This window comes from Corvus moneduloides, chromosome 1, assembly GCF_009650955.1.
Source record: "Corvus moneduloides isolate bCorMon1 chromosome 1, bCorMon1.pri, whole genome shotgun sequence".
In the NCBI taxonomy this organism is placed as follows: domain Eukaryota; kingdom Metazoa; phylum Chordata; class Aves; order Passeriformes; family Corvidae; genus Corvus; species Corvus moneduloides.
This window is the reverse complement of record NC_045476.1, coordinates 62,028,108-62,052,823: the sequence shown is the minus strand read 5'-3', so window position 1 is coordinate 62,052,823 and position 24,716 is coordinate 62,028,108. Positions and strand designations below refer to the sequence as shown.

Here is a 24,716-nt window from a genome sequence, read left to right as displayed (position 1 = left end):
TACTTGGAATGAAGAAACCAATGTACTGTATTGTTGTTGCAGTGTTGTCCTGTGTACCTCATATTGTTAAATATTTCGTAACTCACAGAAGGACTCTAGGTAGAGTTACAGAAGTAAATTCTATTTATTCAATAGCTTTTACAGCAAAGGAATACTGAAACACAGGAGCAACTTGAAGCTATTACTGTTTTTACTAGATCACGAAGAATGGTGAAGACGAAGACCCCTTTTAACAGTATTCAACAATGGAGTTACAACTTGGAGTTACTATTTAGGAGTTTGCCCGGAAAATTTTCTGCTCAAATGACATACTGCTCTGTTAAAAAAAAAAAAAAAAAAGAGGAAAAAAGTTAATTTTCAATTAACTAAAGGATTTCTATTTAGTCAGAAAAGGTACTGAACTGAAAGGTACTGAACTGAAATCTGTATGCAATGAAGACAATCTCTTGCTTTTTAGCTTAGAAAAGGTAAATCTGTAGCATTAATGGTGTCATCACTGGCAGACCAGTCAGAACATTCTAAGTTACAGCTGAAGGGGAAATTAAAATTTTAATTGCTCAGCAGTAGGAATTATGACCAAGGAATGATCTGGCATGGAGGGCAAGAAGGCCCAGCTGCAGCATGAGATAAAGTGGATGGAATGCTAGAGACTGGGATGACAATGTAAAGGACTGAAATTTCCCTTGGTGATGAGATTAGTATCTGCAGCATTGTGTTGCAATAAACCTGGAGTGGGAGTGCTCAGGGGCCACCTTTGGGCAGCAGAACTGGCACTGAGAGGATGAACCCAACACTGGCCTAAGATGCCCCATGCTGACATTCACAGGATTGGTGCAAGTGTCTAAGGAACTGGCTTGTGTAGTTTTTTTTGAACTCCAGGTTAACGTACCTTTATGTCTGGCAAACACGGTCCAAAGGCTTCTAAGAGAAGGTTTTCATCTCTGACTGCTTTTTCAAAGTCTGTAAAAGAAAGCTTGCCATCGTGATCATGGTCCTACAAAAGGAAGGGAACACTTCAGCAAAGGGTTATTACTTGTAGTTTTGTTTAACAGGTCTTTAAAGAACATGGATTCTATTTTTAGTTTGATTTGCAAATTGGGGATCATCAGTTTCTGCTCAGAAAAGATTTATATGACTTGCCTCTACCTAAGGCAAAAGGGTGGGGTTGAAAAGTTGAAAAGATAGGCTTAAATAAAAGTTGGGATGCAAGATCTGGTTTTAAGTGAACATTTTTGACCACCACAAAAGTACGGGAGAGTATATATCTTGATTTGATTAAGACATTGACAGACAGTCCCTGGCTCATCTGATATTCTAGATTAAGCACTGTAAAACAAGCTTCACAATAACCTTGAGTTTACTATTCTTATCGAATACATAAACTGGATAAAGACGTTTCATGATCAATTGATAAAACACAAAGCTATTTAAAGATGAAGCTACTGCAGATGCCCGTACTGATGGAATAAATGCAGTTTACACTTTTGAATTTTCCACTTCTGACTGGGTTTTTGCTTTGACTGGGCATGCACATATACACATGCTAGTTTATACATAAAGTTTATAGCACATTCATGTACTAAATTATTAGTTTCATATGAGAATACTGGACTGGGACTCATTGGATTGGGATTATATTTCTGGCGCTCCTCAGGAGACTTGCAGAATCCCACTGTAAAACAGACACCATATTTTGTTACCTCACAGAAACGTTTTAAGTATTGGTTAGTGAATGTTTGAAAGACACTCAAGTATCACAATAAGTACTTGCCATTTTCTTCAGTGCTATCTCTACCAAGTCCTTAATTCCCTCATCAGGCTCTTCATCTGCTGATTGTATGAGAAGGCTGTTTTTCAGCATTTGAAACATTTCCTCTCTCGAAATGTATCCATCACCATTCAGGTCATAAACTTGAAAACAGTCTTTTGAAATACAAATAAATTTCAAGTTGATTACAAACTATAATCACATACCATTAAAGCTGTTACCTATATATAGAAATGTGAATTGTATGTTGTACAGCATTATCAACTGAGCCAAATTTATCATACATGTGCTGAAACACTCCTGGCAAATATTTCTGACAAGACAACATGGTGCATCACTACCCACCAGTATCTTTTATAGTGCTTACAGCAGGAATGCCTATTTTACTGTTTGTAGTTGTACTGACACACTGAATTACACCCTGGGCACACAACCTAATGCTGCAACATCCCTGACCACTTCCAGATGAATTGATATAGTGTAGTAGGGACGGCTAAAGCTGCAACCTGGGAACTATGGAAAAAACATGCTGTCATTCTCCTTTTTCTATTGTGATTTTTTTTGCCCCACATGCCTTCTTTTTTTCCCTGCTGCTTAAGATTCTAGACTTCTTGCTATTTTTTCTCCTCCATCTTTCTCTATTATTATTGTGGAGGTTCTCATTACCATCTTACAGTTTTTCTATCTATGCTTTAAAGCTGAAGAACTGCTGGAGTTAATGGAACTGCTGCTGTGTCCCCACTAGGCCAGTAAATGAATGTTCGCACTAGTCTTGATTGGCCTGAGACTGCTAATTAGCCAAAACCATGTTAGAAATACATCTGCTTCTTTCTAATTTTGTGTGTGAATACAAAAACGTATTTTGGCAAAACTGTACGCTGTAGAACAAACTTCAGTTCAAATGCAAGACTTTGGAAGCAACAAAATAAGGTGGTGGCTGTGGTAACAGCAGTTTACACAGAAAAAAACTGTCTCAGAGAAGCCATTTCAGAACTCAGTTGCATTAAACTATACAGAAGAAAACTTTTCAATTACCAAGTACTTTATAAGAGTAACTACTAAATTCTAACAAAAGCAATGTGTTATTTGTCGTGAATTCAATCATTACTACTAAATATCAGCACACAGATCAATCTTACATTTTATCTTCTCATCCAGTGTCCCCCGAAGTAACACCTCTAAGCCTTCCACCCATTCCACCACAGTGATGCAGCCATCGTTGTCTCTATCAAAAATGCTGAACACTAGGAAGTGTATCAGATAAATTTATTTAATAGGGAAACACAAAAAAAGGATGTTTTCTTTAATCAAATAAAATTATAAATTATCTTTTTTCTTATGATGTTTGTCTGCTTTCACCAAGGTATGATTACCCTTTTTGACTCTAAGATGTAACAATAAAAGGGATTCTGCCTTTCAGTTTATTGATCTTCCACTCCAGAATCCTGCCTGCTAAGACATTTTGTTTGATCCGTTGCCTTCCTGACTTAAACAACTACAGGAAGTATGCTTCCATCCAGATGTAAAGCAAACAAACCAATATCCCTTAAAATAAGGGATAATTCTGCATACAGATTAATTAATTTAAATTACTAGCTTTTGTCTCAGAAAGTCTTGGAGAAAGTAATCTTAGAAACAATATATATTAAATACACAAAGAAAAATAACCTCCTGTCATATAACAAAATATTTTTCTTTTCCCTTCCCTAAGCAACTTTCAATCTCACAGCTTCACTATTCATACAGCCTGTAATACAGTATTTCAAATTCCAGATGGAACTCAAACCATTGACTAGCACCTATAATAATTTGTATTTTAGAATATTAATTAGTAAGTTGGCTGAAGGAACACCTCTTCATGCAGAGCCAAGCACTTTTTACTTAGAAGACAATAGGTTTGCTTTTGCAAACTGAAATCAACCCCTTTGCATGTAAACATTAAAATAATTTTTAAGAATGTATAAGGTAATGTAAGGTATCTTCCAAGATACACTTGACTTGCTCCATAAAATTTCAACAAGTTTTTCTTTTATGGCATGTAAATAGCTCTCCTGCTAGAGAGATGGAGAAAGCTGAACCAAGGGGTGGCTCTTGGCAGCCCAAGACTTAAACAGCAGACTCATGCCTACTCTGCATACTCCTCTGGACACCTCTACATCAGAGATCATTCCTTCAACTCTCCCAGTGACCGCAAACGTGTCCCTCGTTACCAATCTGTGAAATCACTATATTTTCAACGAGTTATTTGGCTCCTTACTCTCATTTCCTTGTACTATCTGCCCAGCCCCTTCAATGCTGTTCACAGAGCCTCTATTCCCAAAGTCACCGGCTGTAATAGAACGCCTTACTGGGACTTCCAAGCCTGAGCTAGAGCTGTCCCCCATCAGCGACCGCAGCTCCCGGTGGAACCACCGGAGAAAAGAGGAAAGTGCCACAACGCTGCCCTCTTCTGTCACGACACTACAGCGACTGCGATAGAAACAGCCACAGGGCAGCACAACTGCCTCTGGCTGGTCTGCCTCGAAATAGAGCGTGAACACTCCTGAATTAAGGAAAAACTATTCCGCATAAAGAAAGAAAAGATGTCATTTTCTCAACAGCCCCTGAGCGTAACTCCTCCTTTGCTGTCCTGGCCGGGATGAGACGGCGCTGTTTGGTACGGACACACTCATCAGGTCGGCAGCGTAATCCCAACCCCTTCCGTGGCGTTCAGAGCTGTGTCCGCCTCACCTCGGTCCAACACCACGTCATCCGTCATGCCAAAGGCGCTGTGCAGGGTGTCTCGGAACACGACGCGGTTAAAGCCGACCCCAGCAAAGTCGCTTCTGGCCTTGGCCACCAGCGTGTCGAAGAGATTGACCAGACATTCCACTTCGCTTTTGTTAACTGCCCGGCCCAAACACAAGGAAACACAGGTTGTAAGTCATACTGGTGAAACACGAGGCAAGCACAGGCATACACCAGGGCCGTGCCAGCGATCCCCCCCGCCCCACCCGCTGTTCCCACGGGGGCGCCGGGAAAGTGCCTCCCGTCGGAGGCGAACAGGGCCACAGGCGATGAGAATGGCCACAACGGGGGGCGGCCGGGCGGCGGCAGCGCGGCTCCTGCGGTCCGGGGGAGACTCACAGTGCTTGGAGGATCGGGTCAGCGAGTCCACCAGCAGCTTCACCCCCTTCCTGCTCATGGCGGCCGGGAGCCGGTCCCGCCGCCGCTGCCCTGGCAACGCGGGGGGGCGGCCGCGGCCTCGCGGTGCCGCTGGGCCGCACGGGCGGGTCGTACGTAAACACACGCAGGCAGAACAAAGATCAAGTCTTAACACGCATTTTAAAAAACTGCCCCTGTAAAAACTAAAATAACTGCATTTCACTAAAAATACTTCTGGGGGGAAAAAAAGAGCTAAAAGTTAAATACAACATACAATAAATAGTGCTTGTTCATCGGCTGTCAGAAGGCAAAAATATATTAAATCACTCTTACTCCGACACTGCTCGTTTTCTACTTTGTCCCTCTGCTGAAACTTGGAATGTGGGTGTAGGTACCACGCAAGACCCGACATCGGCGTGGGCACATCGGGAAAGCTGAGACCAGCCCCTCACCTTTCCTTCAGGAAAAAGGCGATGTAAGAGGAGACTCAACGTATTTGTTAAGCTATTGCAAACTGAACCACTTCCCTTTCAGTACCAAAGCAGCTTTGTAGTGAACTGACAAAGCCCGTAAGCCCTTAAGCAGTTACACCCCTTCCCAAGCATGACAGCAGCACTTGAAGGCTACAGCTGAGCAGAACAGATAGTTACAGTCACACAATTAAAATTATATACTGGCTTAAGTATTTGGAAGACTGGGTCTCATTTCCATTTTTATTTCTTTCTGTGGCAGGTGGTTGTGTAAAAGTCAAATAAGGTATCACACAGGACAGAGCATTTATGCTATGGTTCATTACAAGTTCTTTTACCAAAACTGCAACACCACAACTTAAAAGGAAAACAACCCCAACAAAACTAAACACAAACCCTAAATCAAACCCCCCTGTTCACTGTATCTTGCCTTTATTTCAACCTCACCGACAAAAGTGTTTAGAATTGGTAACATCAAGCCCAAGAGTATAAAACAGTCAATGAAAATATTACTATTGTTTAGATGCACATTGCTGCAACTGAATGGCTGTATTTTCCCAAGAACTTGAAGACAATTTCTCTGTACAATGGCAGAATGAAATCATCTTTCTCCCACAGATTTTAGTTAGGGTTTTCAGACTAATAATCAATGTCTTAAAAGTCTTGAAATTCTTGGCAACGTAACACTTGAAACATCTGTATGCAATAGAGGTAAGTTCTAAGTTAGCACCTGTGCAATGGAAAGAAGGGGTGGATCAAAAATCTGTATTTGACTACCTGGGATGGATGGGCATTTGTTAAAGACTAACAGAAGGCCCAGCAACCAGTATTTCAATGGAAGATAGAGTGAGAATTTCATGTAAACTAAAATCAAATGGTTGCTTGTGTTTTCTTGTGTGCACATGTAATTTAAAAAAGCTTTTTTTCAGTTATCTAAAGCAACTAAACTAAAGTAAAACAGCTTTATGACTTAGATCAACATTCTGTAGCCCTCAAGTACAAAAATATAAATACAAACTGTTTAAACAGTATCTTTAATGAGATTCTGGCAGTAGTTTTTTTATCTAACAAGACACGTCACATAACAGATCTGCCACTGAACTTGCTTAGAGTAAAATCAGCTTCAATATGAAGCTGTTAAAGTATCAAAACCCTGCTTTTTACATGCTAAATAACTTCAGCAAGTGTGCACTTAAACACAGCAATGAACTTAACTATAACTAAATACATACATGAAACTCTGCATGTAAAATGTAATTCAAAGAACTGGTTACAACAAATGATTACCTGCATTTTGTTAATTTAAAAATGGTACAAATCATGCAAAACAATTCTAAAGATAATGCAAAGAAAGCTACCAGTGTTTGCAAGAAGTTTTCAATTAAACCAAAATTACATTAAATGAAATATGCATATTTACTAGCAAAGGTCTATCGCCATTTCAAAGAAGCAGAGGTAAAATCTTCAGGTTTTGACTGTCAGTTATACTGCAAAATGTCATTGCTCTTGCTTAATGCAGAAGCACATGCTCAGAAGCTCAAAACTGCTTATTCAGAAAAGGCTGCTGACAATAGCTCTAGCTTCCCAGGAATGCAGAGATGCAGGGATTAAAAACAGCAGAGATTTGCAAGAATCAAAGGGAAAGGCACCCGGTTCAGGTAGCCAAAATGGTAGCATTCCCTTTCACATATGCATGGAGACGGTAATGGGGCAGATGATACACATTTCTACAAAGGCAGCCTTTTAAATGTTATTGTTAATTTTCCATTAGCAGACACCAGCTTGTAGTAGTTTATGCATAATATTAACCTGCAGGATGAACTTGGGATTTAATTTGTCCTGATTTACAAATAAAGACTATTACTAATGCTTTAAAAGACTATTTTAACTATCTAAAAAGTTTATCTCTCTTATTTTCCAATGTTTTATACCTCAGCTGGCCTACCATCTCATCTTGTCTCAAACATTTAACACTGCTTACTGGAATTTTATAGAAGTTGTACCTCATGTATTAAGCAGCAGGCAATAACAATGGTCTTCCCCAGCACAGCTGCATATCTGGATGGCTACTGAAAGATTAGGAATATTTCTAAAACACAGGAAAACTCATGCAGTTTGGTAAAGTTTGCTGTCATTTCACAGTTTAAGTTTCCTTTAGTCATTGCACTTCTGTTGATAGTCTCACGTTGCTTTAAAATATTATTCTGAATCCGAATTTGAACCAGCAGACTTCTTTTTCTTCTTTTTACCATGTTTCTTGTGCTTCTTTCTCTTTTTTGTTTTATCCTAAAAAAAAAAAAAAAGGAAGTTATCGTATAATGCAATTACTATTACATTCTGCTAATGCAAAATGAGAGCACAGAAAGGGTATCTTTTGAAAGATGCTTCAAAAGAGATTTCTACAGAAGCCTATTGAGAAATCACAAAAGAAATACTTTACCCAGCAATTTTCACTATTATGAGCAGCCTTCAATTTAAATTTATCTCCACTACAGTATGGCTATTTCACACCTCTCATCACCATCACTATTACATTTTTTAGTATTTTAAATGATTTTCAGAGCATTATAGATTACTGAGAAAGTAATAAGGAAGTGCTGTGACCGGTAGTGACATCTTACGTATTTGGGAATAACTAGGATGTTTACAGATTTTAAAGTAAGCGCCTAAATTCACTGTGTACCATTAAATAGCTCAACTGCACTTGGCTAGGCTATCACTTGTACTTTGTTTAAAATAAAACAATTATGATCTCAACTGTAAATATAAATACACTCAAATTAACCCTACTGGACTCAGTCCTGAAGGTAGTATGCTGATCACTGTAATACAGAAGCTAAGAGATGCAATCTTGTCTTTTTGCAAGCAGAATTTCAACTGGAATTCTCAAATAGGTGTGGCATTACAAAAATGAAACAATCGGTATTAAAGCTTTGTTTTATACATAATCCTTACATGTACAAGTCTAGTATGAAAAAGACCATATGCAATCACTAGAAATGTCACGGCAAACGGTTCATATGAGTCTGAAAATACAAACAAGTTCCACGGAAAAATGTGTACCACTGATATTCCTATGCCTGTATTTTTAGGTGACTAATGTAGACCTCCCCTTTGCCCTACCTCATCTCGACAACTGAGATGCCTAATAAGGAACACTGCTGCTGACAGGGGAGACAGATACCCAGACATCTCAAGCGGGCATTTAGGATCCCAAATCCACTATACTAACTGAGGAACCTCAGGTACATGTGGTAAATCTGGATTCTATATAAATCACTACTGAACCTTCCTCTCACTTTTACCAACAGATACAAATAAAAAAAATTGAAAAAAGAGAAGTTGCTGGTAGCTCTTTATTTGGTCGGGGGAAGAGTTATTATGGCGTACATGTTGCAGCAATTATGTCCTAAGGCCCCTTCCACGGTGGCAAAGAAGGCTTACCAAGGAATTACACACAATGTTAACGAAGGAACAGCACTGATATATATGTCTGTGTGGCAAACTGCTCCCCTACTTGGTACCACACAGGTATTAGTCGTTCTAGGAGGTTGATACAGAATAAAATATATTCTACAGTAAGTGTTAAAGTTGTATAAATCTCAAATCACATATAGGTAAAAGAGTGACAAATTCTTCTTCAACAATTGAAAAAGTGACTTCAGCAAGTAAACAGAGAAACTGTTAATTTAAATGCAACAGCAGACTATTGCTATAAACATTTATATTAGTGAAAAATGTGAAACTGGAAATTAACCCAGTACAGAGTATTTATATCCTAAAACTACAGTATGAGTAAGAGGGATACTTGCTGTTTTCTCCTTTTCTTCATTGCTTTTCTTCTTTTTCGCTTGCACCTAAAGAAAATTCAACCAAATGTAGCATCCATAAAAAGTTGATTCTCAAGAAAATTAATTCAAAATTACTTGTAGGTGATAGAAGCTAAACAACCCTTCAAAGTTTATTTTAAAAGGAAAACTACGAAAAACTTTGAGTGCACTGCACACTTCAATTCACCTGTACAGAGCAGAACCTTTCTACAATGTATTAAATCTAAGCTAGTTCATCATTCACTGATATAAATCAGTAAGCTACAAGCACTGTAACATCGGAAACTGAGGATTCACACTGACCTCCTCTGTCTGATCCGATTCAGACACAGATTCTGACGATAAAGGTCCATCACCACGATCTGCTTTCTTCCTTTTCCTGTGATGATTTTTACCTTCCTACACAAAATAACGTATTTGTGAATGAAGACGGACCTTTCAAATTTTATAAAACTTCTGCTTAAAATTTAAGATTGAAATATCACTTCTAAGTTGTGAAATATTTTAAAGTATTATTGACATTAAACTAGTTACCCATCATCATCAAACTACCCTACCAAACTGTTAAAATGCTTTTGGTGAAAATAATAATTTTCTGTATATTCCTTTTCCTTGTTACCAAGATACAGCAACTTTCTAAAAGTGAGAGGAAAAATAGTCTCTTATTTTAAGTAATAACACATGAAGAAGTAAGCATTTGAAAATAAAACGTTTCATCACTTTTAAATAATGAGTAACGGAAGATGTCTCAATGTATACATACAAACACTGTAGCTTCAGACTCTTGCTTTGTTCATGAAAGAAAAAGCTCCCTCTGTGTATGTGTTGAACCACAAGCTGTCCCTGCCAGCTGTACTTGTAACACATCATATTTAATTCCAGTGCATTTAAAGGATAGTTTCTAAAACATTTTGATGCTGTGTGAGATTGTTCTGATGAGTTACTTTTCTGCTCCCTGTACTTCCGTTGCTCTGGACAAGGCAACGTGTTCCTAAGACTGAAGGTACTTTCTCTCACTCAATTTCTAAGACCAGAAACTTCCCAAAAGAACTCATGGAAAGTGCACAGGATGCAGCCCATCTGACATATGGGGGATCTGCAGGTAGGGGAAGAAAGACCTCTAGTCCCCAAATACCCTTTGCTTTCAGATGTGTGAAAGTAGTGCTACAATAAGGGACTATGGTAGATACTTGGTCTTCAAAGAGAAGCCATTCAAAAGGATGAGATGGGAAATGGACACTGTAAAATAGAAGCAGGAGCAGGGCGGGGGGAAAATCAAAACATCTGCCTTGTGCAATGGAGAATTTGTACACTGAAGTCAATACTATTGACCGGAGCAGTAGAGGCTAACATGATAAGAAAGAAAGGTAACTGGAGAGAAAGACTAGGATGGACTCTGAAAGCATTTTTAGTTTACCCATACTGTATGAATAACTAAAATTGAAGTCAGTTAGATTGTTTACGTTAAAGATAATGGATGAGTGTACAAAATGGTGTGGTGGTGGGAAGGAGAGAGGATTTTCATGCTTAGAGAAATGACAGAATAAGGTAGTTTTTCTTACGCGAATACATTTTTCTCTGCAATTCTCCAAAGCTGTTTTAAGTACAGTATCTATAATTATGACTACATTTAAATAAAGAGATCCTCTGCTTTTATTTCTTAATTTACAGCTACAAGCCAATAGCCTACCAGGTATGCCACTGAAAATATCATCACACATATTTTTAGCTCAATGTGACAGCTAAAGGTAAACCCCAAAACACTAGAATGCAGCTGATGTGCTCTAGCAGATTAGATACAGTTTTGATTTACCTTCGTAACAAGAACAGATCCAGTGGTTTCCACTAAGAACATATACTAAAACAGGAGCTGAATCCAACTAAAAGTCTACTTCAAATTGGGTGCACTGGATACCTTCTGACTGGGTGGGTTTGGACAGAAAATTTCCATAGATGTAAAGTGAGGCATTCAATATTAAAAACAAAAGCTCCGTTATGTATGCAACATGCAGTTCTGATCGAAGGATTTCAAGAATAAAAATACCTTCTCTTTTTCACAGTCTTCCTTTGACCTCTTCTTTTTTGTGCTATCCTAAATAGAAAGGAAAACAAACCACAACAAAATCATTTCATGAAAAAGGAAGAAATCCCCAAAGCAGTCTGACCAATAGCTTTTTTATGTCTATTGAAGGTAATTCTTCAAGATTGTCCTTTCTACCTTGCACTTGACAAGAATAATATAAAAAGCTGTAATTGCGATGCAGCTGCTGATTTCCTGATCCAGCAGCATGAGAAGGTCTGTATGGAATCAAGTAACAGCATCCTTGCGGGAAACTTAGAGAGCCTGTAGGAAGGATATCAGCTATCACTTCTGTAACTACATATAACATGTAACAGTTGGGAGTCTTTATCTATGTCCATCTCTGCTGATCAGATGAAGTTAAGCAGGTATTGCCCCAGAGTTTTCTGCAGTAAGGGTATTTCTGGGTCCCTTTATGTAGCAAAAGTTTTTAACCTTCCATTAGCACAAATTCATAGGTGTCTGCAAACAGTCATTCATTACAATTTATATCCCACTGAATCAGGAATTCCAGTGAAAGCCTGTGATAAAGTCTACACAGAGAATCTTAAAAACTCATTGTATTATTAATATTTAAGCAAGAAGTACAGTAACTATATAGTGTAAGACAGAAAAATGCTAACATAACAGAACAAATTGCCTCATGTATCTTCTTCACTTTTTTGTTCATTCAGTAATCCCATGTATCTATATTGCTATACTTCAGAAAAGGAAAAAACAACTTCAATTTAATATATTTGGGAAAGGCTCAGTTCTTCAACAGGAAACTACTCAGATATTTAGAAAGGTAATGTTCTGGCCACAGGTATCCTGCAATACCTGTATTTTCAGAGATAGTGCTCAATTAAATTGCATATTCAAAAGAACATTTTAAGTGTTAATGTAGTATAAAACTAAACATCTGAGCAGCACAAAAGCTGTGTACGTCTGAAATCAGAAAAATGACTACAAATTGCTGGAATAAACCATGTTCATTTTCTAAAGATCAAATTATTTCCACCAGGAATTGTGGCCAGTGGAGGCAGATTCCACACTGCATGTGGAAGATACAAGTGCAGCTCAGGCTCAATGAGAATACACGGCCTTAAGTGTGCAAGATGAAAATCCACATTAAAATGCTGAAGTCAAAATTATTTATGTTTTTTTAACACCAACCAGGAAAACTTGCCAAGAGAACACACCTGCATATTTACCTTGCTGTCTGACTCAGATTCTGAAGTTGTGCTTGCTGAAGATTTCCGTGAGGAGCGATACTTCTTTTTCCTTCTTTTCTTCCCTTGCTTTTTATCCTATCCACAAATATTGTAGAAAAAGAAGGAAAAACACAAACTTGAATTTGTTCTCATTAGAATTAAAGATTTATGTTAAATGTAAAGAAAAGGAAACATCAAATTCCTACATGTTATAATGTTCTCCTGAGGAATAAAGTACGCTACAATTGATTCTTTTAGTGGAGGACCTTCATAACTCTCCTGCATTGAAAAAATGCAAACTGGTGAAAAATCCAGGTGCTCTAGATTCTGTTTATTATTTAGGTGTGTAATGTAGAATCTGATTATCTGTAACGAAGACTTTTGCTAGAAAGTAAAAATGGTATTTTTGCATTTTTATGATTAGATAGGGGATTCTATTAAAAGAGCAATTCAGTGTTAAAATGGATCCATTTTACAAGCCAGGACACCAAAATCTGTAGTGCTCATATAGAAACTATTAAATAGTTATATATTATATACTAATTTAATTAATATATTATTAATTATTAATACATTAATCATTAATATTAATAATAATAGAATCAATACATCATATTTAGACACATATATTAAATATATATGTCTAAAATTCACAACTTTATCATAAGTACCAAATGCATAAAAACTAAATGGTCTTATCCAAACCAGGCCCTCTAAGAATATTCTAAAACATGTTACCAAAATCTGTCTTAAATAAACCTCACGAACAAAACATGATAGATTCCAATAAGTTAGATCTTACCTCATCTTCTGAATCAGATGAGCTGCTGGAAGAATCAGAGCTTGATGAAGAAGAGGAAGATGAAGACAACTTGACCAAACACAACAAAAAGTGAAGCTTGTGAGATGCAGCATTTTGTCTGGCAAATACTCAAAAGCCCATCCAAACACTCCCTTTAAAAGTTCTTCATTTTCAAAGTGTAACCAATAAAATTTTACTTCTGAGAAGCTGGTCTTACATAGATTTTTCTTAAATAAACTTCTAAACCACTTCTAACATTTTTCATTTAATAATATCTATTTAATGCTCTTTTCCTCCCTTTAATTTTCCTTGTACTGAATGTACAAGAAAACCCTTTCTAAATAAAAGTAAGTTAATTTAACATCTAAAATCAAAATTACAGCTATGCTTTCTCTTTCCAAGAGAACTTAAATGACAAACAGGAACAACCCCAAAGCAAAAAAAGATCAGAAAACTGAAAATTTTGCTCACCCTATTAGATTTCTTCTTTTCCTTTTTCTTTTTCTTAAAAATAGAATAGAACAAATGTTACTTTGGCATCATTTTCTTTTGTCATGCATTTAGGTATATAAATTTTGATGCTGGCTTTTAAAATGTATTTATGAAATTCTGTGTTGGCAGCATTGATGATAAATCCAATTCCAAACACAGAATATATGCAACTGAAAGCAACTTACCTCTTTTTTTTTGGAGGAACTCTCATTTCCACCCAGTAATTTCTCCCTGTGTTTTTCCAGTTCTTTCCTCCAATTCTGAAAATAAAACCGAACACAACAGTGACAGGAGGGTCATTTCTGAACAGCTTTTTTTTAACCTCTCCTCTACCTGACATTATAGGTTTAACAAAACCCGCAGAAAGTAAACAATACGTAACGTTAACCAAAGCTGTAATACACTTGATTTTACAGAAGATTAATATTCATCAAAATACAGTGTTAGTTCATACCTCAATGTTGAAGTTACTTGGTTTTAAGAGATTGCCGTTTATCTTGAAGGTCATCAATTATGGTATTTGTGCTTTTGTATCACAGTGTTCCTGCTAGAGCATTTTAGAAAAGCAGGGTACCCTACCAGAAAAACTGTGATTTTGTTTTAGTTCTAAAAATCACCTGAAACAAAACTTCAAGACAACTTCTCTTGGCCCTTCATCAACGTATGGGTGTCTCTAGTATCTGTTCTGGGCCTTGTTGGTGTCAGCAATAATTATATCAAATTACTATACACATCTTCATAGAAATGCTCTTACTTTGTTGGGCCAAGCACACTGAATGAATGAATGAATGAATAAAAGTCTCCTCTCCTTCCTCCTTTTCAATTCTCCATCTGGTCTCTAGGGTTACCTGAAATGTCCCCTTCATGAGCTCTGAAACATCCAACCTGCCCCCATCAAACTGAAAGGCTGCTAGGTTCAATCTGCACTGTCAGACACATCATGTGCTCCCTTCTTTATTACTCTGATCCTCACAATGAAGCTGTATTTGTACTGTACTGGTAAAACAATGATGATCCACATACTGTGCTGAGGGGACAGAAATACCAGGAATCAAGTAACCTGTGCAATGCAGGGTGATACTCAGATCCCCTTGTCAGCAAACTGTGAGTGAGCTGAACAGTGCTGCTGACGGACATGGCAGATTAGGCAGGATGCAGTGCTGTGTGAACTGTGCTTCCATGGACCAAGGCAGCACCTGTGGGTTGTGTACTTTGATATACCAGGTACCCACAGCCACCTGAGGCATCTCTCACAAACAGCCTGTGCTTCATTAAAGACTGTGCTAGTGTTATGTTTTAAACACACATGTCCAACAACTGTCAGCAAAATAGGGGAGACAGCACCTCATTCAGAGACTTGTGATCTTTCCAGGCATTCAGAGATTTGTTCTTAGGAGCTTTAGGAATAACTCATGACCATTTCATGATTCCCTGCATCCCTTCCTACCCTTCTACCACACTGAAAGGTTGTTAGCTTCCAGGCATGCCAATTTCACTTATTTTGCATTAGCCAAAGGTAAAATCAGGAAAGGAATATGATAGAATGCTAAACCAAACTCACCAAGCTAAAACCAAGAGCACAGAACAACTGATCCTCTCAGAAGAGCACCCTATGGCCCTCCAAATCCTGGTACAACTTCTTAGGCAAAAAGGTATAGCAGGAGTACTATGGGTACTATGCCCTTCCAGTAAGGGAAGAGGAGCATAATCTACTTCAACCAGAAACTTACCCACAATGATGAAGATTACTGCCTGAAGCTTATCTCAAAACACCAGGACCCAAGAAGGAACAGAAACAGTTAAATTCACTGTATACTAATTTCTCCCTTGTATACAACAGGAATTACATGTGAAGCTTTCTAATACTGTGCTGATCTTCAGGTAGGTAGGTCCAGAACACAAACATCAGAACAGCTGCATTTATATCAGGAAACCAGCACGTGTTGTAATCAGCTTAGGACAAGAGAAAAACAAGTAGTTCCTAGTCCTATCTGACTGAAAGCCATTCTTTGTGCCCTCTCCCATAATAATACTACATGTATATTCCTTGCCAAAGACATCTGTTTCCAGTAATGCACTTTTTTCTCACTCTATTTGGATTCTGTGACCTTAGACAAGTGAATATTAGCACAGCAGACTTTGGTTTATCATGCCTGAAAATGCACTGTTTAATTTATTAATATAAGCACATGCATTTGCATAAATGTATTTACATTTATAACAAGGTCAAGTTTTATTCACCAGCAATTTAAAAAACGTTTTATATAGTTTTTTCTCTGAACTGAATGTAGCTCTTCACTGGTTAAGTTGTAAACTCAACTTCCAATATAAATGAAACAAAATAGTTATTAAAAGCTGGAGCGAAGTGAAATATTATGGCTACTTGATACTGTAAATGATAACAGAAGCAGCATGTTAGATAAAAAGAATCATGTATTAACAGCTAATAACATTACCAACCTCATTCATCTTTTCTTCAAACTCAGCCAAAGCCCTGGATCCTTTCTTTTTCTTTTCTAGTTGCTCTTTCACTTCTTCCCTGTATGAAAAGGATGATAAGATCACAATTTTTACAATTAAAAATACCTTCTTCAGTGTCTAACTTTTTTGTAGAGTTTTTTTGAAGTTTACCCTTGGTTGAACTTTCAAGAGAAGAACGAAAGCATCTTAGATGTTACACATATGGTAACCTAACCCTAATAACTTAAGTACGGTAGTTAAATCCCTCCAAAAGATCTAAAGCTAACTTTGCAATTAGGCAAATTGTCCTCTAATGTCTCATGAAGGCAGGCAAAGGGATTGAACATAAAGAAAGTTGTTGATAATATCTCAAAGTGATGGTTTTGTTGGGTAGGGTAAACTGGATTCTGAGAATACACCAGCAAAATGGTTCTTTTAGAGATTAATTAATTTTAATTAATCTTTTAGACATTAATTACAAATTAAATATATCTACAAGGTTTAGGTATTAGAATTTGTGAAAGAGGTAAGATGACATTCTCCTCTTCTGAGAAACTGTTGCCAAAAAAATACAGACAAATGAGAAATACACATTTCAAAATGAAATATTATTGTTTTTAGAAGAGGAGATTGAATACATGTTTAGAAAAGAATACCTTGGCCAGAGACAAGGAATCTTTCAAAATCTATTACTGGATATTCTAGGGAGAAGGTAGGTACCAGTGACATTTTAGTAAGAGAGAACAAATCTTTTACTTAAAAGATCAAAAGGGTAGACAGGCACTGCTGCTTACCATGTTGGTCTTGGCCTGTTCAAGTAGTCTTGTATTGTTGGTCCTGAATTTGGGGCAGGACCTCGTGCTCTGGCCATAGCTATGGGATTCATATAAGCCTTGAGTATGAAACAAAAAAAAGAAATACAAAATTCATCAGTTACACTATGATACCAAAATATCTTGCTTGTTCTTCACAGAAACTTTTTATCACTCCCTGAAAAAGAATTCTGACTTGTTTCCAAGAATGTAAAATATTTAGCTAAACTGAGTTGATTCAGGCTGGCAGAAAGTTAAGTGCTTTCAGCTGGAGTTATACTGTTGCAGAAAGAATTGATCCACAAAAAGACCATTACAATAATTCCCTTCCTTAAGCAATGATTTTGTAAACTAAGAATAGTATGATTTCTGAAATATTCTTCCTTGGGACATAGAAAATGTAATTAAATTTCAGCACTCACTCTCTGGGACAACTGATGCTCTGCCTTAAAGTTCTGTTCAAAATTGCTGACCGGAGAGTCACTAAATTCTGCATGCAATTTCTTGCACCAAAACAAGCAAGTAGTGGTACTTTGCTACAATTATGCATGTATCAAAATTCTGTGACTTAGGGCTATTTTAAGGAGGAAAAAACCCACAAAACCCAAACATACATAACCCCAATGTTATGATGTATTCCATCTTTCAAACCCATGCATACTCTTTGCGCTATAAAAGATGAAATTAAAATTTAGAATTCATAATCCACCTCAGCAGTTAATGGAAAAACTCTTCCATAATTTATGTCAACAGTATTTTTGTTCATGTGAAAAGGAGGTACATACACCCCCTTATCTCATTGGCTTTTATCACTACGCCATCCCAACACTTCACTTTTGCAGAACATAACACACTGTTCTTACTATTCAGTTTGGAGATGAGAAAAAGATCAAATTAGCCAAAAAATGACTTGCTTTGGTTGCCCAATCTGAGACAATTTTTTAAAGAGTACAACATTTTGTAGATTCAAAGCAAAGATTTGACCATCTGTGTAGATCTCATATGTCCAACACTTCTTTTTACCAAGCATTCAGAAACCACCATGCACAGTAAGCGAGCATTTGTGAAAGCTGTCAGAAGCAGCAGCTGCTGCCTCCCCTCCTGTTGCTCCCACTGCAGAAGCAGTGACCACAGCAGTGCTGAGTTTCTGGACTGGACTGCAAGCAGGCAGGTGGCTTCAGCTCTTGGGGATACATTTAGTCCTGGAAGAGGCACTCCAGGCTCTGCCTGGGATGGGGCATTTGGCTGGAAGGAAGCACTGCCCACTCAAGTCTGGCTCAGATCCATCAGCTGGACCACTCTGAAGCAATCCAAGGACTCTTTACTCTTTCAAGTGGAGCATTTTTTTACTCAAGTTGACTTTGCAACTCTAAGGGTGACATTTGCTGCCATTTCTTGGGGCTTTGCTTTGTTGCTTTATTTCACACAAAAAGGGTAACATGGACAAATAAACAGTGAGGTATGCCAAGTGAAACAAGTAGCAGATGGATGTATGCCCTCAAGTAGTTACAACACTTAGAAAGGCTTTCACATTAAAAATCTAAAAATGAATAAAACTTCTGTAATTGAATTCAGCTTTGAGTGGAAAAGGAGCTCTTTTTGGAATGCAGGACAGCACTATTTGAACACTGTTTTCACTAAACAAAGGTAATTTCAATGTATTAGACCCATTAGATACTTGGTTTACTCCAGTGAGCACACTGACTTTTGGTTACCATTCAGAAATTTGTATCTGAAAGCTCTTATACAATTACTTTCCAAAAAATGGCGTCTCTTCCTGCTCTTAAATGAAAATCAGCTACTTTGCTGCCAGAGCTTACAAGTAATGAACACCTCACCACCTCCCAACAAAACTCTCTACCTGCAGAAGAGGCTACAGCTGTCAAATATTGATTTTGTACTTGCTCAAACTGCCCCTGGATAACTGTCTAGGAAGCTTCCTTCAGTGGCTTTCTTTAACTTTACCACAGCAAGTACATAATGACTGTGTACTGCTCTATATTCCACGATTAGGAAATCTGCCTTAAAACATGTTCTTATAATTTCAACCAGGTTTATTTATGAAGAATTACTTCACCAATAAACATTTCTGAAAAGTATTTACACGACTTTGCCAAATTGCATGTCACTAGCTAGAAGGAGCATGGAAATGCACCCTCAGTAAAGGAAGTAATTGCACATTCATTTTCTTCTTTCAGCAGTTTGCTCAAGCAGATATTAACAAAGGTATTTGCTGCATAGCTTCCTTGCTCATGAAAAGTGTAAGGCACCTTCTGTCAGGCAGGGTTCTCTAGGCAAGCAATACTATTACTGCCTTGCAAGTACCCTGTAGATGTGAAAAAAGCATGGTTATTTTCCATCTCCAAATAGTCAAAAACGATGGTGGGTGTATTTAAGAAGGGACGTAACAGTAGAAAGAAAAGAAGGTAACAGTAGAACAGAAGAGAAATAACAGTAGAAATCTCTATGGTCATACATGAGGAGCAAAGGGTCCTATATTATAACTTCTGTGTACTAAAAGCATGAGGGCATAATGAACCTTATATAGGAACATAAAGACTTGCTGGCATTGGTAGGTATATCCCAGCTGTCCCATTAAAAGAAAATTAAGAGTAAATAAATACACACCTGAAAACCTTACAGTACATTTCAACCATAGATCCAGTCTTGGAGCCTAATACACTGTCAACTCTTTCTTAGTAGACTCCATTTTTTTGATATGTCAATAAAGCAATCAAAGGGACTTTGCCATCTATTATTATGTCTATTACTGTACTATTCCATCAAGGTATGCAAAGATGTGAATGGATCTGAGTACAAACTCATAGCATATACGAGAAAGAAACAGAGAAAGGGAAAAAAATAAAAGTATTATGATCACAATTTGTGTTTAGTCATAAAATTCAGCAGCAAACCTACAATGTCTAAATGATTACGAGTAGAAGGCGAAAGGCTAACTGGTACAAAAATATTTAAAGAAAAACAGGAGGAAGGATGACTGTTCAGCTATGTATGAAGTCAGGCTCTGCAGTCAGGTGTGTTGAAGTGCATTTTTTGCCTGCTGAGCGCTGGCTCCCGAGGCAGCAGAGTGCTGCGTAAAGCTCAATTTCAGATCTCTCAGGTACAGCCGAACGCCAAGTTTAAGGAAATGCGGCTTAACAAGGATCAGAGCTACTTCAGCGAGTGCTGCAACTCCCATTGGGAGCATTTTATTTTTGTACGGACCAGGCCAGCATCTTATAATCACCTTCCCTCGACAGATCACAACGCAGCCGTCAGTCACGATGCTGCCGGATTTGACAAGGCAATCAGAGGTTCTGCCAGGGAGCCTCGAGCACGTGCCGAGGGAGGGACAACCCACCCACACGGGCTCCGGCAGATCCCGGGGCGCCCTCGGGCCGGGCTGGGCGAGGCGCGGGGCACGGCCCGCCTTTGTCCCCCGCCGGCGGGGCCCCAAGCGCGGCCGGACCCCAGTCCCGGCGCCCCGTACCCAGCCGGCCCTCGGCAGCCTCTGGCCCGCCGCGGGCAGCCCCGCCGGCACCGGGCCGCTCTTGTCCCCCGCGGAGGCCCGTTCTGCCCCTCCCGGCGGTCGGAGCGCGGCGGCGGCCGGACGGGCCTGCCCGGGCCGAGGCAACGCCCGGCTCCCCACGGCCTCCGCGCCGGGGCCCGGCCGAGCCGCCCACGTTGCTCACCACACGGTTATCCCGCTTCCCCATGGCGCCGCCGTGACCCCGCTCCGCCGCCCGCCGCCGTCTCGGCCCGGCCCCGTCCTTCCCCGCGCCCGGGAAGCCGCGGCCCCTCTCGGCCCCTCTCGGCCCCTCTCGGCCCCTCTCGGCCGCGGCGCTGCGGGAGCGGCGATGGCGGCAGCCACACAGCGCCGCCTGCCGGGGCCGCGCGCCTCCGCGCCGGGCCGGCCCCTCGCCGCCAGCGCCCGCCCCCTGCGCCCAGAGCCGCCCCGGCGGGCCCAGGGGCCGCGGCCGCAGCGCCGGGACCGGGCGGGAGGAAGGGGAGGGCAGGGGAATTTTACTGCACGGCGTCGGGTGGGGCGGTGGCAGCGGCGGGGACACACAGTCAGACACAGAATCACAGAATGGGACAGGTTGGAGGGGGCCACACTGGGTCGTCTGGTCCACCTTCTCTAATTAAGCAGGGTCGTCTTAGAGCACATGATAGAGGATTGTGTTCAGACGGTTCTTGAATATCTCCAGCGAGTGAGGGAGACGCCACACCCTCTCTGGACAATCTGTTCCAGTGCACGGTCACCAGCACAGTAAAGAAGCTCACCCTCATATTCAGGAGGAACTTCCTGTGCATCAGTTTCTGCCCTCTGTGCTGCGTCCTATTGCCTGACACCAGAGAAGAGCCTGGTCCATCCTCTTGGCACCCCCGTTTTAGATATTTATACACATTAATGACGTCCCCTCTCAGTCTATTCTTTATGCTGAGCAGGTCCAGCTCCCTCAGCCTTTCCTTCTAAGAGAGATGCTCCTGTCCCTTCCCCATCTTTGTAGCCCTTCGTTGCACCCGTTCCAGGAGCTCCATGTCTCCCTTGTACTGAGGAGCCGCCGGCGGGGCAAGCGCCGGGACAGCCTTTGTGAGGGGGAGCGGGGAGCAGCTCTAAGGGAAGCGCTGGTGAAATGTAAATGTGCACTTGTACCCTGGGGAGCCCGACTAGAACCCGCCTCCCAGGAGAGGGCAGGTTTCTTGGTGAGAGGTTTCTCTCCTCTTGATCCATCTAGCGGTCAGTTACAGAGGGAACCGCAGTGTTCCCTTTTTTGCCGTCGATAGATGCATAGACCAAGGTATGATGAAATAGCAGCCTGTGTGACGTAGAATTCAATGAAATTGGGCCCCATTTCGGCGGGAGGGAGGGAAGAAAAAGAGGAAAAAAAAGTGTGTACTCATCCCTCGTTAGCCATCTGCACTACAAAATAAAGCATTATATCGGCAGGGTTAATATTACATTAGGTTAATGGAAGTGCTAAGACAAGCCCAGAGTTATCGGGATCTACTCAGAGTTTGAAATGTTCTTTTCTCAAAGCATTACCATTAAAAATTACTGTATGTTAGTCACAGCTTTGTAAAAATGGAGAAAAGTAATCACATGTTAATATGTTAATCATACCAAGCACAAATGAGTTTTGTTACTGAAATAGCTTTACTGTCTTCATACTTGGGAAGAGCTGGAAAAATTGGCGAGCCCATGGGAATTTGTGATACCAAATTGCTTAGTAAAACCAAGAGCAGCCTGTGAGGAACTAGAAGGAAACTAAGAAACTGACTATACTGGATTTGCAAGTAAAATTTGTTCAGTTGCAAATTAAATTTAGTGTTCAAAATTGCAAGATAGTGCATAAGAGAACTTTTATTCCTCAGAAAACAGCTGCTATGCTCTTAAACAAGGATGGCTACTTTGGAAACACACCAGGCAGAAGTTCTCCCTGAGCTGCCTGCAACACTGGCGAAGTACATTGAAAGCAAAATAAATAAATTGCATTAAAATACATACAAAATGAGATTAGGAGTGTGAAACATGGTGAAGTCCTTGTCGTAAAATGCATGTTCAGATTTGGACGATTCTGGAGTTACCCCCAAGCAATCCAGTTTCAGGTGGCTCCCCCATGGCACTGCACACGTGTAGGCTGTGGCAGCCCTGGGAGGCTCAAGGGTGGCCACAAGTTTGGGGCACAGCTGTGTGTGTCCCCGTGCTGGCACAGCAGTCGGGCTGCAGGGCTCTGGGGGCTTTGGCTCAGCTGCAGCAGCAGAGGTAATGCCCAGGCTGCGTCAAGTCTGCCAGGACAAAATGACTCTTCAGAAATGTTTTGACCAAAGTTGAGCTAAGAGAGTTTATTCATCCCACGCTTTGTGCTGTGAGCACATTTCTTCCTGGAAATAGGAAGACTTGCCATGGCAGGAAGGCAGGGGTGCGGGGTCCCTCCCTATGCAGGCACTGGGGAGGAGGGAGTCCTGTGCTAGGCACTCCACAGTACTTTAATTAGACCCCAATTAGCTTTTCTTCCCTGGGCTACAAAGGCTTGAAAGTCCAGCCAGACAAATAAGATTTCTAAAAATGGTTGAAAATACTTAGGGAAAGGACTTCTGTGTGCTAGGAGACTAAAAGATGACCTTGTTTATCAAAGGGATGGGAGGTGGAGGAGCAACACAACTGATGAGTTCAAAATGAGAACTCATACAAATACTGAAAAAAATCTTACTTTCCGTTTTTCAGCAAATGGCAGGCAAATGATAGACAATGCATTTTAAATTATTTTTAAATGAACATTTGTTTCTATGGTGCTAACAGATGTGACACCTAGTGTCATTAGATAATTTTGAGGCAAAGAGTATAAGAACTTTTATGTGGGTAAGGGGAAGAGTAACATTTGTGCTTTTTCCTACAAAGTTCTTAGTATTTGGCTTACTGGATTTTTTTTTTTTAATATAATTTTCTTTTCCATAATTGGGTCTTAAGAACTCACCTTCTCACAGATGAGGGCTAGGAAGAAAATTCCCATGTGAAGAATTTGTTCCATAATTGTCGAGACTGTTGGATTTTCTTCTGTGATGTCTTGCTCTGAGCACGATCAGAGATAAAGCACCAGACAGTATTCAGATCCCTATGGTAGCTTTTATGTAATGTTACATGTTTCCATGATTTTTCCCTTTTTCATGCATTTTTTCATGCATTAGCTATGGCTAATATGGGTATTTGTGACTGGCCTCACTGCAGTTCACTTTGTGTCTGTCCCTGGCCGGACTGCTGTTCATAATCTTATAATGTGCTTAAAGACCAATTTGGAATGTCACATAATGTAAAGGCAGCTTTTTATTTAAGTCTGTGTCGCACCTGCAGTTTATGTTACTATGCTTGTAAAAGACTTTCATAGTTCCCTCAGGGTTCTAAGGGCAGCACAAAGTTTTGATTCTAAGTTATAATCCTTTGAGGCTTTAGGGTCTGGTTAGCTCTGCAGTCATTTCTGTCCCTCTGTCAGCTTTCATCCAGAAGCTGACATCTCTTTGAATGCTTGAGCCACTAGTTTTCAGATTCCTCTATCGGCTGGCTCCTTGGAGGCCGCATTAGTAGAAGCTACTTGTATCCTGCTCTAAAGAGAGCTTAATGAAATTTACAATCAGCCAAAGCTGTATTTGAGGTGTTTTGATGAGGACTTTTTGGTCGAAGTAAAACCAGAAAAAATGCAGCTCGTTCTAAGAGTCTGATGTGTCATTTTGTGTTTGACTCAAAACATACACTTTTATTGTTTCTATATACCCAGAATTGTTACTAGTCATATTTATAGCCAATCAAGAAAAAACAGTCAATCAATAAAGTGTGCTCAGCTCCTTAAAAGATGAAAACAGCAGAATTTTTAGGAATACAAAAATACCATGCACGTTTAGCACAACAGCTGGATCAAGTAACGTTTGGGAAAAATAGTGGAGTTCATGACAACTGAGAGCCATTATAGCTGAATTAAAGCACAGTCTGCCTAAACCAAAACAAAGATTCAGTAAAAACAGACCAGTGCTGAATCATACAGCATCCCCAGCAATTGCAGCAATGTTTGGCCTTTGAAAGAAAAAGTAAACTCTCAGATTTTAATTTTTTTAAATGGAATTCATCCTAGGTAAGCAAAATACCTAGGAATGAGTAACTGGAATAAATGA

General features: G+C 39.8%; 2 protein-coding genes across 5 annotated transcripts; both read right to left on the bottom strand.

The window, feature by feature from the left end:
* Positions 1-100: 100 nt before the first annotated feature.
* Positions 101-5,154, bottom strand: EFCAB1 (EF-hand calcium binding domain 1). Of its 2 annotated transcripts, none has more exons than XM_032112267.1 (6): positions 4,895-5,154; positions 4,499-4,654; positions 2,908-3,012; positions 1,772-1,923; positions 890-994; positions 101-316 (listed from the first exon to the last, which is right to left on the bottom strand). In XM_032112267.1, the coding sequence occupies exons 1-6, from the start codon at positions 4,950-4,952 to the stop codon at positions 272-274; spliced, it is 621 nt and encodes a 206-aa protein (XP_031968158.1). In that variant the 5' UTR covers positions 4,953-5,154; the 3' UTR covers positions 101-271. The 2 variants fall into 2 exon arrangements, with proteins under 2 accessions (XP_031968158.1, XP_031968149.1); XM_032112258.1 differs by having other exon boundaries at positions 304-316; positions 890-960; positions 4,895-5,019.
* A 436-nt stretch (positions 5,155-5,590) lies between these two features.
* Positions 5,591-20,895, bottom strand: FAM133B (family with sequence similarity 133 member B). Of its 3 annotated transcripts, none has more exons than XM_032112227.1 (11): positions 20,744-20,894; positions 17,034-17,131; positions 16,240-16,318; positions 13,965-14,039; positions 13,759-13,791; positions 13,288-13,356; positions 12,474-12,581; positions 11,257-11,304; positions 9,516-9,611; positions 9,195-9,239; positions 5,591-7,668 (listed from the first exon to the last, which is right to left on the bottom strand). In XM_032112227.1, the coding sequence occupies exons 1-11, from the start codon at positions 20,765-20,767 to the stop codon at positions 7,582-7,584; spliced, it is 762 nt and encodes a 253-aa protein (XP_031968118.1). In that variant the 5' UTR covers positions 20,768-20,894; the 3' UTR covers positions 5,591-7,581. The 3 variants fall into 3 exon arrangements, with proteins under 3 accessions (XP_031968118.1, XP_031968128.1, XP_031968137.1); XM_032112237.1 differs by having other exon boundaries at positions 12,486-12,581; XM_032112246.1 differs by having other exon boundaries at positions 7,605-7,668; positions 9,191-9,239; positions 20,744-20,895.
* Positions 20,896-24,716: the final 3,821 nt, after the last annotated feature.

What these genes read in the sequence shown, in the direction of transcription:
- EFCAB1 (XM_032112267.1), bottom strand. Translation starts at nt 4,952, where the DNA reads ATGAGCAGGAAGGGGGTGAAGCTGCTGGTGGACTCGCTGACCCGATCC. An exon ending in TGACGTGGTGTTGGACCGAG is followed by an intron (nt 3,013 to 4,498) that starts GTGAGGCGGACA and finishes TACACTTCCTAG; the next exon opens with TGTTCAGCATTTTTGATAGA. An exon ending in AGATAGCACTGAAGAAAATG is followed by an intron (nt 995 to 1,771) that starts GCAAGTACTTAT and finishes TTCCTTTTGTAG; the next exon opens with GACCATGATCACGATGGCAA.
- FAM133B (XM_032112227.1), bottom strand. Translation starts at nt 20,767, where the DNA reads ATGGGGAAGCGGGATAACCGTGTG. An exon ending in GTTCCTCCAAAAAAAAAGAG is followed by an intron (nt 13,792 to 13,964) that starts GTAAGTTGCTTT and finishes TCTATTTTTAAG; the next exon opens with AAAAAGAAAAAGGAAAAGAA. An exon ending in ACAGCAAGGTAAATATGCAG is followed by an intron (nt 11,305 to 12,473) that starts GTGTGTTCTCTT and finishes CTTTCTATTTAG; the next exon opens with GATAGCACAAAAAAGAAGAG.